The 16,073-nt window shown below is 52.0% G+C and overlaps 1 protein-coding gene across 4 annotated transcripts in view; it reads right to left on the bottom strand.

Moving 5' to 3' along the window:
• Positions 1–16,073, bottom strand: part of SLC29A3 (solute carrier family 29 member 3) — a 53,273-nt gene that overhangs the window by 16,842 nt on the left and 20,358 nt on the right. For 3 of the 4 annotated variants that reach the window (XM_020877428.2, XM_020877425.2, XM_020877426.2), the window contains exon 3: positions 2,823–2,905. The exons of the other annotated variant lie outside the window; for it this stretch is intronic. In XM_020877428.2, the coding sequence (XP_020733087.2) occupies positions 2,823–2,905 (83 nt within the window). The remainder of the gene's footprint in view (positions 1–2,822; positions 2,906–16,073) is intronic. 4 annotated transcript variants of the gene reach the window in all.

Genomic DNA, 16,073 nt, shown 5'->3' with positions numbered 1-16,073 from the left:
ACATTCTTGGAGCGGATCACCAGCTGTACCCAGGCTGCCAGCACCACCCCCTTCCCTTGCTCATGAGGGTTCAGGACCCCAGGGGACTGATTTCTTCATAAGTCTCCAAAATGTAAATCCTCCTCATAAGTATTTATGATGTTACAGATTTTACATAATAAAACACTTGGAGATTATGGATGAGCCAGTTAGAGAAAGCCAGGGTTCTCCAGGAGGGAAGAAAAGGGGACATTTCAATCTCACACATTAAATAAAAAACAGCTTAGCTCCAAACCATCTTCCGACATTCCAGAAACAGACAGAGGCTGGAGTGTTCCCCACAGTGCTCTCACCCACTCCTGCAGCCGGGAAAGGGCTAGGGCAGGCCCTGAGGTGAACTGGACCCTTCTGGAGGATGCCCTGTAATGCTGAGCTCCCAGAGCCAGCTCCCAGCCATCCTCAGGAGGGCAGCTACCTGGATGGCCCACAGTCCCCACTGCAGACAGATTCAGACCTTCTTCACCACTTCTTTCCCTCCAGCAACTCGAACGAAGCCAGGGCAGAATGGGCTCTCACTTACACGGTCTGAGATGTGTTTCTAGGTGCTGGGGCCGGGGGGGGGGGGGGGGGGGGGGGGCGGCGCAAAGCTAGAGAGCTAGGAGACAGAAGGCCCAGAGGTTCCAAGTCCAGATGTGGGGGAAGGGTCCCAGCTCCAGCCCTGCCTCTACTTCTTAATGGTTGCATGATCTTGGGCAGGTAACCTCTGTCAGCCTGTTTTCCCATCAATAAAACAGGGGAATAAATCTGCTGCTCTAGGCCACTGCCAGGATTAAAGGAGAGAATGATGCCAAGGACTGAGTGCTCAGACTGCTAACTGTGAGGATTAGAGATGATTTGCCCTGGGCCCTGAGGCGAAACCTGCCCTGGCACTGCTGACCCCAGGTCCTGGCTGGCTGCTGCCTGCTGGGCCTCATGATCTCAGAGGGGGCAGTGCTGGGTAAGATGTCAGCTCAGGCTACCCCTTCCTGGCCCTGTGGGCCTGGGCACACATCTGCTGACTTCCACTTTGCACAGAGGATCATGAGAGGGGCCTGGAAAGGGGAGAGGGCAGTGAGAGGTCAAGGGACTACCCACCGCCATGGCTCGGTCACCTCTTCCTTATCCACACCCTTCTTTTCCTCACGCCTTCTCTTCTAAGTCACTGCCAGGAACCCGGCTCTCCCCTTAGGGTCCCCGCTCAGCCCTATTCCTAGCTCCATTCCCCACCCTCCTTGGGATGGTTCCTGGAGGCTATGCTCTCCCTGCTGGGACACTGATCATAGCCCTATGTGCTGGGCAGGTGCAAGGAGGCAGGTGTGTGTGTGTGGGGAGTGCAGCTGGCATTCAGCCCCTAGGTTTCCCGAGACCATCCTCCCTCTCACTTGTCCAGCCTGCACTTTGGTTTTAAGAGGCGTGCAAATTCACTGACATTCCTTCCATTGAAAGATGGAGTCTACGTCCCCTTGAAACTGAGTGAGCTTGGTGACTGCCTTGGCAGAAAGGACAGTATGTCACTGCAGAGAGTAGGGTACCAAAACCAAGCAGCTTCTGCCTTGCTCTCCAGGAGCAGCTGCTCTTCAGTTACAGTATGAAAAGCCCCACTACCTGAGGCCAACCTACAAGAGACCAAGGGGAGGGGCAGAGAAAGAGCTGTCCCGCATGAGAGACGGCCAGCCAGAGCTGCCAGCTGAGCCTGTGGGCTCCCAGGGCCACGAGAGACACCGATTACTGTCAGGGTTTTTAGCCTCTCTGTTTGGGGATCATTCTTATGCAATAGATCATTGGAATAACCTCATAACATGTCTGGAAAGACTGGCCTGTTAAGGCTTAGCACACCTGGGGCACCTGTGCTGCCCTCTCTCCTCATAGACTCCGAACAGACATCACTAATCAGTCACAGCACACTCCCTGAGGCCAAAGCTGCTTTAGAATCCTGTTCGAGCAGAGATCCAAGGAGTCACCACAAACTGAGCAGAGTTGGATAAAACAAGTTTGCCCCCAGGGACCGAAGATTTCAGTAGGCTGTGCCCGAGAGATGCCCAGGTTTCTGAAGCATAACATAGCCACCGTTATCAGACAATGATAGCTTAGGAGAAATGGGGGCAAAGTCACTCAGGCGGTTACCCCTGTAAACCTAAATGGAGAAGGGATAGCACCAGTCACACAGTGGGTTTGAAGGGTTGTCTCCTAAACCATTCTTTCTTCCACAGTGCATCCCGCCCTTCACGAATGCAGTGTCAGAAGTCACCCAGTAATGCCCTTGTGAGTGCTTGACTCATGAGCTGCTGTTACCAGCTTGGCACTGAACATAGGTGACCCTTTTCCATATAGTAAGAGCCGGGGTGGTGAGGTGACAGGCTAACTTCCAGCTCTTTTTTTTTTTTTTTGGCCACTCCATGAGGCATGTAGGATCTCAGTTCCCCAGACCAGGGATGGAACCTGTGCCCCCTGCTGTGGAACTGTGGAGTCCCAACTACTGGACTGCCAGGGAAGTCCCCAGGTTCCTAACTTCCTGCTGCTCTCAGAAAGGCTGGGAAGGCCAGCCTCCACAAGCCTTGCTCCTGGGGCCCCACCCACCATCCACGGTGTCCCTGCCGCCCAGGCAGCTGACCCCACTGCCCCAGCACTGGGCATTCTGCGGCAGGGCCCTGGGTAACCGATCTGACTCTCAGTCTTTGCGGAGGAGTCTGAACGGCTTGCCTCCTACTTTGGCGGCCACAGTTCAGGCAGCTGTGGACCAAGGGAGAGTGGATAAGCTGGAGGAGAAGGTCAGGGGGCCTGCGAGAGGGAGGAAAGTGGCCTACCTGTTGACAAGCAGGAAGTTCAGCACGAGGCACAGCACAGAAGGCACAGTGGAGGCGATGGCCAGGTAGCTCTCAAAGTAGTTCTGCAAGCAGAGAAGATGGGGGTCGCTGAGGTCACTTGGGATGCAGGGGAGGGCCCTACCTGAGAGCAGGGTTGGGGATCCTCTTGGTGGTGCTTCTCCCCGTAATCTTCAGACACCTACGAGTGATGGCTAAGTCCACCCTGAGACACCATGGTCTCTTCCATCTCTAACCTAAGACCACTTACTCGGTCACTTGACACCAGCTTGAGCTGTGCTAAGTGCTGGGGACATAAGGAAGGGTAGGACATCCCTGCCCTAATGTTCTGCAGTCCATGCTCCCACCCATCCCACCTGTTCTCACACCCCATGGATGAGGCGATGAAGACAGGACTCGACGTATGTTTAAAAAAAAAAAAATAAACAATTCTGTCCTGTCAGTCATCTTTGCCCCTTGTCAAATTTTGCAGTTATCCAAGTGGGTTAGTTATGATTCATTCACAGTCTCATGTTCTTGCAACCAAGTGAGTACTCTTAGCAATACACGGGGCCCCGATCCCTGCAGAGAAACTCTGTTCTGACTGTGGATTTGCTTCTTCAACAGAGCTGTAACCCAAGATCAGAGTCATTTTGGGAAGTGGCTTCTAAACTGGCCAGGATGAGCAAAAGGGGCATTTTCCTGGAAGGAGCTCAACAGTAGTACAAAGAGTGCATGAGACCACAGACAGGATGAAGAATTTCTGAGTATGATGTGCTGGAACTTACAACTGAAGAAGCTAAGTAGCAACTATATGCATTTTTTGAAAGTCAGTGGACTGTCCACTCATTAGGGTGGCTTTAACTGAGTATACCTTATCCTTCAATATACCCGTCGAACAAAAAACCAAAACATGGAATGGGATGATATATCTTGGCTTTGGTGCTTGTATGTCAAATCGTGAACCCCAGATCAGTAATGATGATGGGTTCTATCAACTACAAATTGGCACTTGCCATCTACCTCTATAAAAATCAAATCATGTGCTGCTGCAGCTGCTGATTTTCAACACCCCCTGAAAAGAGTTCAGGGTAGAGAGCAAAAATGAGGAACTCTGTGCTCAAGGGACTGGCAGAACGGGTTTTATAAGCCCAATTCTTGTATCATCTCATATGTAGAAAAGCACTAAAATCCTTCACAGTGATGACTGCTCCTCGTGACTAGCAGAAATCTACAAAAAATATGTTGATTGCATGTACTCTCCCTTTTGGGCTTCCCTGGTGGCTCAGAGGTTAAAGCGTCTGCCTGCAATGCAGGAGACCTGGGTTCGATCCCTGGGTTGGGAAGATCCCCTGGAGAAGGAAATGGCAACCCACTCCAGTATTCTTGCCTGGAGAGTCCCATGGACAGAGGAGCCTGGTAGGCTACAGTCCACGGGGTCGCAAAGAGTCGGACATGACTGAGCGACTTCACTCACTCTCCCTTTACCAAAATCATATGTGTACTAACCTTTCCCCCTGCCTCTTTGGAACAGTTCCTCAGAGCTATCTGAGGTGCTGTCTCCTGAACTATAGTCCTCATTTTGCCCCCAAATAAAATTTAACTTGCAACTCTCATGCTGTGCATTTTTTAAGCTGACAGTTCTAAGCCATGAAAACAGCTTACATGCATGAAGCATACTGTGTGCAAGTACAAGGGCTTTATACAAGTGATATTCTTTACCTGAAAAAATTAAAAAGCTGTGAGTACTCTGGAAAGCTTACAACATTGAACTTAACTGGGGAAATATTTTGAGTACAAATGTGCCAAGTGCAAAGAACAATGTGTGCAAAAATCTTGCCAATGCACAAAGAGCCCCAGTAATAGGGATCTCTACAGAATTTAAGACACACTTCTTCCCTGTTAAGAACAGGGTGTCCCATGGAGAGTATGAGATTGAGTGTGAGGTTTTTTTAATGTCTCAAAACACCATAGGAAGAGCTGTCAGAATTCTGTGGGTTTTTTTGTTATTGCTGTCATTGTCAAATCTGTGTGGTAGGGGCGATGCGTTCAAAGGAAGTTTCAGGTAGCGGAGTGGGACGAGGGGCCTGAGTCCTGGAGAGAACAGGAATGAGTAAGGGTCTGGGGAAGAGATCCCAGAGGAGGTAGGATTTGTGTCAGATCTTAAAACGGAGGGGGAGCTCTTTCCTTTCTGGGAGATTCTGGTTGCAATGTGGAGACCAAGAAAGAAAGATGTCATAATGGGCCCCTTGTAGTCTGAAGCACAGACCGTTTCCATGGTCCCTTTTTAAGCCTGCAGAGTTCTTTGTGGTCTTTGAAATCTGCACCCTGAATATAAGGTGGTGGTGGCCTTGCAATTAAAATGATAATCACAGCTAGTGCGGTCCATCAACCATGAGCCTCAGAAATAACCTTCCTCCTTTGAGGAGCTACCTCATTGTTCCTGCCCTGATGGGCTCAGTAGAGCCTGGACTGGTTTGAGGCACTCAGTCAATTACGTCTTGACACAGTGGCTGGGCATACGTGAGGCTAGTCAGGCGCTGGGCGGGCAGAAGCAATGGAAAAAGGCCCCAAGGAAAAGATGGCTGCAGGTTGGGACCAGGATGGTCCCAAATCTGAGCTCCAGATGACAGCTTTCTGTCAGCGGCTGTTCATTCTGTGACAAGTCTATGAATGGCCATCACGTGGGATGCAGAAGCTCTGTCTGTTTTTTCAAGCAGGCTCAGGTTCCCTGAACATTTTAGGAATGGGGATTTTCTAGGTTATTGTTCTGGCTTGTTGCTATTTAAGCAGAAAAAGTTCCTTTTAGTGTTGGAAAGCTTTTAAAATACTGACAAGTGGATAAGGCTAGGACTCCCTTTCTGTTGATTGAGCCCATTTCTTTGCCTTACAAAGAGCATGTGGGCAGGGGTGGGGAGTAGGCAATGAGGCAGGGGAAGAATGGACTTGACCATGTGCCATCTTTCTACTGGATCAGATCAGGAAGCTGTGGTTGGTGATATAAGTGGACTCAGCACATCCCAAAGAGCTTTGTTTTTTTTCTTTTTTTCCACACTTAATTCCTGATATAAACATTAAGTGGTTTTTACTTAATTATTTGTTGCTTTTGCCTCTGAGTAGAGTTCTAATAAAATGAGGTGTGGTGGGCAGGTTCTTAGGATGTCCCCGATGATCTCAGCCTCCTGTGTTCATGCCCTTGAATCTTCCCCTCTTCTGAGTGTGGCTGGGACCTGCCTGGACTTGCTTCTAACCAAGAGGACATGCCAAAGGTGAAGGGTATACGTGAGTATGTGGATGGGATTATGTCACACGAGATGGTGGCACCCACCTTGCTGGACTCTTTTATTCCTCCTGTGATGGCTTGGAGGAAGCCGGTGGCCAGGCTGAGGAATCCCATGTGGCAAAGACTGCAGGTGACCCCTAGTTGCTGACAGTAGTTTCTGACCAACACCCAGCAAGAAACTGAAGCTCTCAATCCAGCAACTGCAAGGAACTGAGTTCTGCTAACAACCCAAATAAGCTGGAACTGATCCTTCTCCAGTCGAGTCTCCAGTAAGACTGCAGCCCTGGCTAGCCCCTTACTGCAGCCATGTGAGACCCTGCGGAGGACTGGGATAGGTTATGCCCAGACCCCTGGTCTACAGATACTGTGAGATAACAAACATGTGCTGTCGTAAGCCACTAAGTTTGTAGTATTTTGTTCCATAGCAATAGATTCCTAATTAGTAAGGGTGTGAGATAGCCAAGTTCCTAGTAACTGGGGTTATTCTGAATGCAGGAGCCTTCCTAGAACAATTTAAATTCAGTTCCTGATGAAAGCAGAGACAGCTGACCATGATTTCATTCAACTTCTTGCCAGACATGAGGACCGATATGCCTGCCCATGAAGGGAACAAAGGTTATGCTGGCTGACCACATTAGTCCCCCAAGCCTTTCCTCTCCAAATCCTTTGCTGAAATTAGTATCATTTTTGCAAGCAGCATGCACTGATTTCAAGAAACTGGACTTGGCTTATGCGCCACCCCAGGTCTGCTCATCTTACCTCCCCCTCAGGCCATTTGCTTTTCTGTTTGGTCCCACAGAGTCATGAAGCCACAGCCACTGCTGCCACCAGCAGGGGAGCCAGCTGCCAGGAGAGACCCCTGCACCTGTGCACTGCCCAGGCTGCCCCTGCAGAGGCTCCTGCTCCCTGGGTGGCTGTGGGAGGGGCCGGGGGACCCTCTCAGGAGGGTGGAGGAAGCCCCACCCACAAAGTAGGTTTCAACCAATGAGAGGCGGGAGACGGGAAGGAGACTAGAGACACACTGCTTGCCTTTCCTCCTCCAGCCTAACATCTGTTCTGAAATGTGGTGGCTCCACGTGGCTCCTCAGGAGACACCCCATGTGCCTGAGCAAGCAGCTGTGTTTTAGTCGCAAAGCTGTGGTCAGTGCAGTGATACCACAGCCTGTATCTGCTCCCCTCCATCCCTGCCTCACTTCCCTTTTCCTCACTCTTACTTCCCTGGGACAGCACTCCCCAACAGAGTATGGCACATAAGATGCTGCCTCAGGCTCCTTTCTAAGAAACAGCCAACAGCGAAGGCCCTGTGTTCAATTCTCGACTCTACACACTGCAGACTCGCAGCTGGTGCTCCCTTCCTGGGTTCGTCTCATTTGTTCCCAAGGCCTGTTGAGGTTACCTTCTTCAATTTTACTCAAGTAAATGTGAAGACAGCTGAATACTGGTTCAAACACACTGCAGTCAGAATGGTAACAGCATTGCTCTCTCCAAAGCAATCTGAAATCTCCATTCTATAGGTGATTTTTGAGTAATGCAATGCTTGGAGATAATTTGTGTCATATAGTTCACCTCCACTTGGGACCGATCCCTGAGAGCTCCCTCAAAAGGCTCTGTTGTTATTTGCCCCACTAGGTGCCTGGCAGCAAGGTTGCAGCCTCCACCTCCAGAGATGAGCCCAAAGGCCCCAAGGACTCTGGCGACAGAGGAGTGGGGCAAGGAGAAGACCACCCCTCCAGGGCCATGGCACTGGGCCCCCTCCTATAGCAGTGGTGGCTGTGCGCTGCACAACCCCAGGGGGCCACAGTCATGTGGGCAGTGATATGAATGGAGCTCCTCAGAGCTGTGCAACAGGGCAGCCCTGTTTACACAGTTCATAGAAAACCAGGGCATCAGTTTGGGACTGATGTAATTGCCGGTGGGAGACCCAGAGGCTGGTAATCCCACAGCCCCACGCCCGGCTGAGTGACCAGTTCCATCTGGATCAGCATCCCTTCATGTTCTACCCACTCCCTGGTTCACTGAAGATGCAGCAAGCCCCTGTGTACCCAACACTAGGCTGGTGGTTTGGCATATAAAATAGAAGAGATTGGGTGGCTGATGCCCTTAGGAAGCGCGCAGTTGGGTGCAATCCCACAGCTGTAGAACAATGGATCCAAGGGGTGGGGAGGGAAGGAGGGAGTTTAGGGGGACTTCTCATAGGAGTCCATCTTGGACTGCCGCCTGAAAGATGGGGGGAAGTTTGCCAGACAGATATGGGAAGGGGGTGGGTGCTGGTAGAAAGAGAAATGGCATTCCAAGAGGAAGAAGAGCACATGCAAAGACAGGAATGGACACTTTTTCGCCACTGAGGACTCTAACCCTGGCTCATTTGTTGGAACAGAATACCCTGAGGCTTCCCTTGGTATCCACAAGAATCTACTGAGCTGAGGCAGGAAGGCATGAGTGGTCCATTCAATCCACAGGGCAGAGAGGCAGGAGTGCAGCCAGGGCACCCGCCCCTCCCCCTGGGACTGCTAAGGAGAAATGGCAGCCCCATCATTCGGAGTTCTCCAACCCTACGTGAGGAAAGCCCAGCTCTGAGGAACAAGGAAGAAAACTTCTGCTTCTTGAAGGTCTAATCAAATCCCCCTGCCCTCCAGTACCTTCCCTGCACTCTGCAATTATCTCAGGCTTGGCCTCTGGCCAAGGTAACATCAAAGGTCCTCTTTGGCACCTGCCAGGTAACCCAATGGGCTTCCCTCATGGCTCAGTTGGCAAAGAATCCACCTGTAAGGAAGGAGACCCCTGGTTCGATTCCTGGGTCGGGAAGATCCACTGGAGAAGGGAAAGGCTACCTGCTCCAGTATTCTGGCCTGGAGAATTCCATGGACTGTACAGTCCAGGGGGTCACAAAGAGTCGGATACGACTGAGCAACTTTCACTTTCACTTTCAGGTAACCCAATGGACATGGAGGCCCTGCAGAGAACCAGGTTATTGACATTTGAACAAAACTGCTTTCACGTGACCTGCACAGACCCCAGTCCATTTGCTCTTAATTCAGCCTCCAAGAGCAAGTCAGAACTGGGATTGCTCCCATTTTACAGATAAGAAGCCTGAGGCTAACAGAGGCAGATGAATTGCACAGAGGTGCACACTTGGGGAGTGGGGATGTAGGGCAGGGGTGGGATAGGAGATCATTATCATCACTCCTCAAACTAAGAGCCATGTAGCTGGGGCTGCCTGCCTCACAGCTGCACCAACCCAAAAACCATCGCTGGGATTACAGCTTGTCACTGGCTGCCCCAGAGGCTGGGACTGGCAGTGCACATGGTTTCCCAGCAGTGAGCAGGGCCCAGCCCTTGGATCAAAGATTTCATCAGGGTGACATCTTCCCTCTGCCCCAGACAGCAAATGATGGGCTTAATTTCTCCCATCTGCCTGCTAACTATCTCCTTTCCTTAAACCCCACCATCCATTCTCTTGGGCATTTCCTCAGGTCTGCAGATCTGAATAGCATCAAAAAGGAAAAAAAAAAAGATTAAGAGAAAAGCCTTCACTTCTGTCAGCCACCAAAATGGATGGACACGGTCTGCTGATAAGAATAGACCATGTGAAGGAGGACATTATAGTTGGGAAGCACCGGGCAGGCTTCCAGCTTCTCTCCTGACCATGCAAACCCCAGCAGAATGCCCCAGGACAGGTGGGGGTGGGGATCAAAAGCCAGACTGTGGACAGAGCCACCAGGGGCGCACCAGGGGCGCACCAGGGGGTCTGTGGCCTGGTGTGGAGACGCCCTATGGTCAGGGTGCGGGGCATCGATCCACTTGTGATGGAGATGAGGAAACCCATTTTCATCTGTGATGCTCTGGCCCAGCTTGTGAACACCAGGAACGGGGAGAGATGCTCTAAAAACACAATCTAAAACCCCACCCGAGCCAGCTGGCCAGATGTGAGGCCCATTTTACGATGGGAACATTTCCTCTCCTCCGCCACGCTGAGAAGCTCCATGCTAAGCATCTCTTCTGGAAGAATTTAATTCTGAGCTCGGAGTCCAGGTAAAGAGGTTTCTTCAGGCAGGGAGGCCCCAAAATGAGTCCGTTTATCTCTGGCAGGTTCCGGGTAAGCCTCCTCTCCCCCGAAAGCCATTAGGACACTTTGAAATAAGTGCGGCAAATTAGTCACGAGCTGTGGCCGACTAGTTCGGGCCGGCCACCCAGTGGCTTCCGAGAGGCAGCTTTGTGTGGCCCCCACCTCAACAGCACAGCAGAGGCAGCTGGGCTCCTGCGGGGCGAGAAAAAGCGATTCAAGCCTGGGGGTGGCAGCTTGAGGCAGCAAAGCATTACCTGGATCACAGGGGCATGAAATTAGCAGCAGTGAGGAGGCTGGAGCCAAGAATAGCTTGCCGTTGCAAACTTGCTGCCTTTGGACAGCACAGAGCCGAGCTGTGTCCAGGATGTTACTGGGAAGGCACCCCACCCCGGCATTGGGTGCGGTTCCTCGGCAGGCCAAGAATGGAGCAGAGGGCCGATGTCCCCACGAAGATTCAGGTGGCATTCTGTCTGTGGGTTCTAAGGCCCATGTTTGGGGCACTGGCCTCGGAAAGCTAAAGGGTTTGTGGCCCAAGGCCTGGATGAACAGGGAGGGCTGGCTGGCCAGGGAGGGAGGGGCAGTGCCTGTTTCTAAGGTCAGACGGGTGAGACAAACAGGAGCCCAAATCCACCTAGGTGTGATGGGGTACCAGGGGCCCAAGGGCACAACCAAGCTGGGGTCAAGACAGGTGAGGTCCAGAAAGATGACCCAGCCACTCAGGAAAGAAGTCCCCATGAGACCTCTGCACGCTGTTCTCACATCAGCCCTGATGCTCGGCCTGAGCCTCCCAGGCCCAGACTCCCTGGGGTTACCATCACTCTTGCTCTTTCACAACTTAGAAGCCCTTCCCAGACTGCAATCTTTTCTCACAGCTCTTTTGGAATTCCTGCCAGTGGATAAGCAAAGTTCCTGACGTTTTCTGGAAGGAGCCTCTCCGCCCTTCCTCCCCTCTTTGTAAAGCTCTCTGGGGCAAGAAGGTGCCCCTCCTGCACCAGAGCCGGCTTCTGGGAGACTCCTCCACACAGCCTCACCATCCTTGTCTGCATTTTCTCTCTCCGGCACTACTGCTCCCTCCTGCTCTTCTGCCTAACAGGCCCACTCAGGTCTCCTTTGGGCTAAGAAAAAAAACACCTCTTTGACTTCACTGTCCCCAGTTACCAGGCCCCTCCTTCCTTTCACTCCAAGCTCCCTAAAAAAGAGGCCTCTGCCCTCACTCTGCACTCCTTATCACTCCTGGACGGCTCTTCAGAAAGACTCCTTCGAAGGGTCCCCTTTGCAGTCCACCCACATCCAAGGCCTGCTGTCAGTCCTCAGGCTCCTGACACACATGCCACCCCTATAATGGGCTGAAAAGTGTCCCCCCAAAATTCACAGCAACCCAGAACCTCAGGGTTGGGCTTCCTTTGTGGCTCAGCTGGTAAAGAATTTGCCTACAATGTGGGAGACCTGGGTTCAATCCCTGGGTTGGGAAGGTCCCCTGGAGAAGGGAAAGGCTACCCACATCAGTATTCTGGTCTGGAGCATTCCATGGACTGTACAGTCCCTCGCTATACATGGGGTTGCTGTATAGTCCATGGGGTCGCTAAGACTGAGAGATTTTCACTTTCACAAAACCTCAGAGGTGACCTGATTTAGAAATAGGGTCTTAGAGAAATATAATCCATTAAGATGAGGTTATACTGGATAAGAGTGAGCCCTAACTCTAACGCCTAGTGTCCTTACAAGAGGGATAGGGTACCTGGACAGAGACACAGGGAGGGTGCCCAGGGAACACAGCGGCCGAGACCAGAGTAGTGCTGCCATAGGCCGAGGAAGTCAAGGCTGACCGGGAGCCCTGAAGCCTGGAAGAGGCAAGATTCTTCCCAGAGTCTCTGTCGTTGGGGGCGGGGGTAAGGGAAAGGGGCAGCATGTCCTGCTGACCCCTTGATTTTGACTTCTAGCCTCTAGAATCCTGAGGATGAACTTCCTGCTGTTCCACGCCGCCTGAGTTGTGAGGCAGCCACAGGAACCCCTCAACCTGGACTCATGGGCCACCTCCCTGCCCCCCTTGGCAGCACAGAGTCCAGCTCTCTCTGCCACTGGAGGGGCCTTGTTAGTTTCCTCCCTCCTACGCTACAGCCCTGCCTGGGAGTTCATCTCCCCGGCCTCGACAGCCCCACACCTGCATCACTTTCTGCCTCCAGAACACTTACCACTGCCAGCCGGCCATCCTACCTGAGCCCAAGGTCCACCCTCCCCAGCCAAAGGCCTTCAAGGCGAGCCCCCCTCTCCAGGCCCATGGTTCCTCCCTCCTTTTCTGTGTCTTCCCGCCAAAGTTTGCTTGGCTTCCCTTTCACTCTCACTCCAGCTCCATCATTTGCTGGTCCCCATATCCCCAAAAGCTGACTGTGGCTCATGTTCACTCCACCAGATCAGCTCCACCCATGCCTTTGCTCAGCTCCTTCTTCTGCCCACACCTCCTCACCCCCGATCCAAGCCCATCTGTCCTACGTGTGTCTGCCTTGCAGGGTCCAGCAGCTATGGACTCCTCTCCACATAGCCTGGCCTCCTGGCCCCTCCTTGGACCTCCCCATGCACTGTCTCCTCCCTTTTGACCCTTTTTAAGCTCCAGCTTGGTTATATGATGGCACATGGGGGTGAAGAAGGATAATGGGTGTTCTCATGCAGCAGGTTGAAGAGGGGTGTTTATATCAGATGGTACTAGGGAGCTATGGAAGGCCTCTGAACAGCAAAACCATATGGTCAGGGCTAGGTCTAGTGGGTCACCTGGCAGGAGGTTTGGAGTGAATGGAGGGGCAGAAGCTGGTGACAGGGGCTATGCATGTATCCACTCATTCATTCACTCAAGAAATGTTAAAGGCAGTTAGTCTTTCAGAGCCCACTCATTTATGCAACAGGTAATGGCCGAGCACCTTCTATTTGCCCAGCATGTACTAGAGGATAGGGTACTCTAGTGAGGGAGGAAAAAAAAATGAGTAAACAAGCTTTTTAAAAGACAGCAAGTTGTAACAAACGCAATGAAAAGAAAAACCAAGTAAGGGGACCAACAGGGCCTAATGGGGGGACTTATACTGGCAAGGGCAGCGGGATGGTAACATGTGAGCAGAGACCCAAGGATAAGCTCGTGAAAGGTGAGGGGATGGATGAGGTTGGTGTGCTCAAACAGCTGAAAAACCAAGGTGACTCTGGAATCCAGGAGTGAGGGAGAGAAGGGGGGACCAAGCTGGCTGAGGCCAGAGTTTGGATGTGCGGTTCTAAACCCTTGAGAAATTTGGTACCAGCACCCACTCACCAAGCCCCCATCATGCAGAGCTATTTCAAGTGCTCTTCATGTATTTACTCCCTCGACACTGCAGACAAGGACACTGAGGCTCAGAGAGGTCAGGTGCTTGTCCAAAGTCACACGGCTCAGACTCCCCTTACCTGGCCTATTTTGTCTTAAAGAAATGACTTCTGCAGCCTCCAAGGAGAATTGGTGGCAGGGGATGCCCTGGGAGCCAGTGAGGCTGAGGCCGTGGAGGGAAGAACTGGAGGCATTAAGACGTTTCAGAGGCAGACTTGACAGGACTTGCTGAAAGGCTGACTGTGGGGGTAGAAGGACAGAGGAAGACAGAGGGTAACCCCTCAGCTTCAGGCGTGAGCAACTCAGCTCGGCAGGGAAAGGGTCTGCTCCAGCGCATTCTGTGCGAACGAGGAAAACTGACCCCATGGTGAGAGTCCAGCCCCCTGAATGTGGGACCACGGCGTCCAGTCCTGCGAGGGTCTTCCTCCCGTGCCCTCTCCCCAGCACCGATAGGCCCTCTACAAATGTGTATCCATCAACTCCTCACTCTGCTCGTCTTTCTGAGCCAGGAGTGATTCAGAGGGGATTTAGTTCAAGTTCCTGCTTTCTGGAACTGATGTTCTGGTCAAGGAGACAATCGGCAAACGCATAAGCAAATAAACAGACAATATGTCAGGCAGTGGTAAAGTGTTATAAAGAGAAATCAAGTCAGGTAGGCACCTCTATAACAGATCTCAGAACACTTGTAGGGGGAGAACCACAGGGAGTGGCTAGTCCTGGGGTTGGCAAGAGATTGGCCTGGGGTCAAATCTGTCCAGCTTCCTTTTTTGGGGAAATGCTGAAAAGGTCATGCTTGTTTGTTTATGGATTATCCACAGTGGCTTTCACTCTACTCTACAAGGGCAGAGCCAAGTAGCTGCCACAGAGATCCTGTGGTCCAAAAAGCCTAAAACATTTACCATCTAGCCCTTTGCAAAAAAAATTTGCCAGCCTCAATCTAGTTTCTTCAGGAAACAGAGCCCTAAGTCACCCAGAAAATTTGACAAAGAGTCAGAAACAACCCAGCCCTCCTGAACCCCAGGTCCTTCCACCAGGCAGGGTGAGCAGGGTAAATGGCAACATCACTTCTGCCAACCTTCCACTCTGCTCCCCTCCCCCCTTCACCTTGACCTGGTCCCTGACCAGGGGCAAGCAGGCCTTGAATCTTCATCCTTTATGTGCTACCCACACACCCTCCCTCCAAAATTCCTGCCTGGAAGATCCCATGGACAGAGGAGCCTGGTGGGCTACAGTTCATGGGGTGGCAAGAGTTGGACATGACTTAGTGACTAGACCACCACCACCACACACCCTCAGGCTAGAACCTTAGTCGGCAGGGAAATGGCTCAGAAACAGACAGAACAAAAGGTCAGAGAAACTGGAAGCCTATAAGTTCATGCACAACCTCCACAGAGTGAGAGCTGATTCGGGGCTCAGGCCTGATGTTGCTTGGCCAGCTGGTCCTTCCTCTTCTGCTGGCTGACCATATGGCCAGGGCGAGGAGGAAGAGGCCTTCCAAGGAAATTCCCCACCTACCCTCAGTTTCTGCAACCCCCAGAGGGCTGACATGCATCAGCTCCCAGGCTGACTGCTGAGGGCAGGGACCAGCCTTGTGGCATGTGTGTAAGGTGGAGGTGGTCTGGCGGTGCTCTAGAGACTCTCTCTGTAGAAGGTAACCCAGGAGAACCACCAGGAGGAGGGAGTCCTCAGCAGACTAGGCTGCAATTCCTCACCCAGCATGACCTCTCCCCTACAGGGAGGTTGTTTCTCTTTTTGAGGTCCATGTGGGCAGAAACCATAGGCTGCTACACACCTCAGATGTGTGTACACACATGTGCACACACAGACAGGACTCCCAAGAGGACCGCCCCCCAGGTCCTTGCCACCACCACATGCCCCTCCCAGATGATGGCCCTGTAACAAAGGCGCCCACAAAGACTACAGTCTGTTTATGCTCTCTGGATCCTCGGGATGATCAATCACATTAAGGAGACTCAAAGCCCTCGAATTTGTCGAGGAAATCACCTCTAGATTCTAAGGACAAGAGAGAAGGAATAAAACTGAAGGCAGAGTGGGGAGCGATCAATAGCTTGGGGAGGTGCAGGGTGCCGGAGTGGAAAGGGGCCCTGAGCACACGGGGAGAAAATAAAGAGAAGTCGAGGCCATTGAAGGCATGACTGACAGCGTCTCAGGTTGGGCTTTTTCTCTCCCTCTGCAGGACACAGCAAGAGCTAAAAACAGAAGAAAAAGCCATCACAGTATATTTATTGGGAATGGCATGCTGGCTGGGTCTGCAGTTAGAATCAGAGGGCGGACAAGGGAATAAAAAAAAAAATGACTCACTTTGGTTCTAATTTTAAAAAATGGTTTAGAGCAGCCATCCACGTTTGCCCAGGCTGCTGGGCAGTGCAGGGGGAGGGCCCTGCCCTCTGCCTGGCAACTACTCGCCCATGCCCTGTGCAGGAAGCCTGGAGCCCCCTGCCATTCTGCCTGACCCCCAGACTGCCCCCACTGTCTCCTTTTCTGGGATGACAGGGCTCAGGCAAAATCCTCCCTTAATATGCTTTCAAAGGGTGAGGAAGG

This window comes from Odocoileus virginianus, chromosome 7 (assembly GCF_023699985.2).
Source record: "Odocoileus virginianus isolate 20LAN1187 ecotype Illinois chromosome 7, Ovbor_1.2, whole genome shotgun sequence".
In the NCBI taxonomy this organism is placed as follows: Eukaryota; Metazoa; Chordata; class Mammalia; order Artiodactyla; family Cervidae; genus Odocoileus; species Odocoileus virginianus.
The sequence above is the reverse complement of the archived record's forward strand: the minus strand, read 5'-3'. Positions and strand labels throughout refer to the sequence as shown.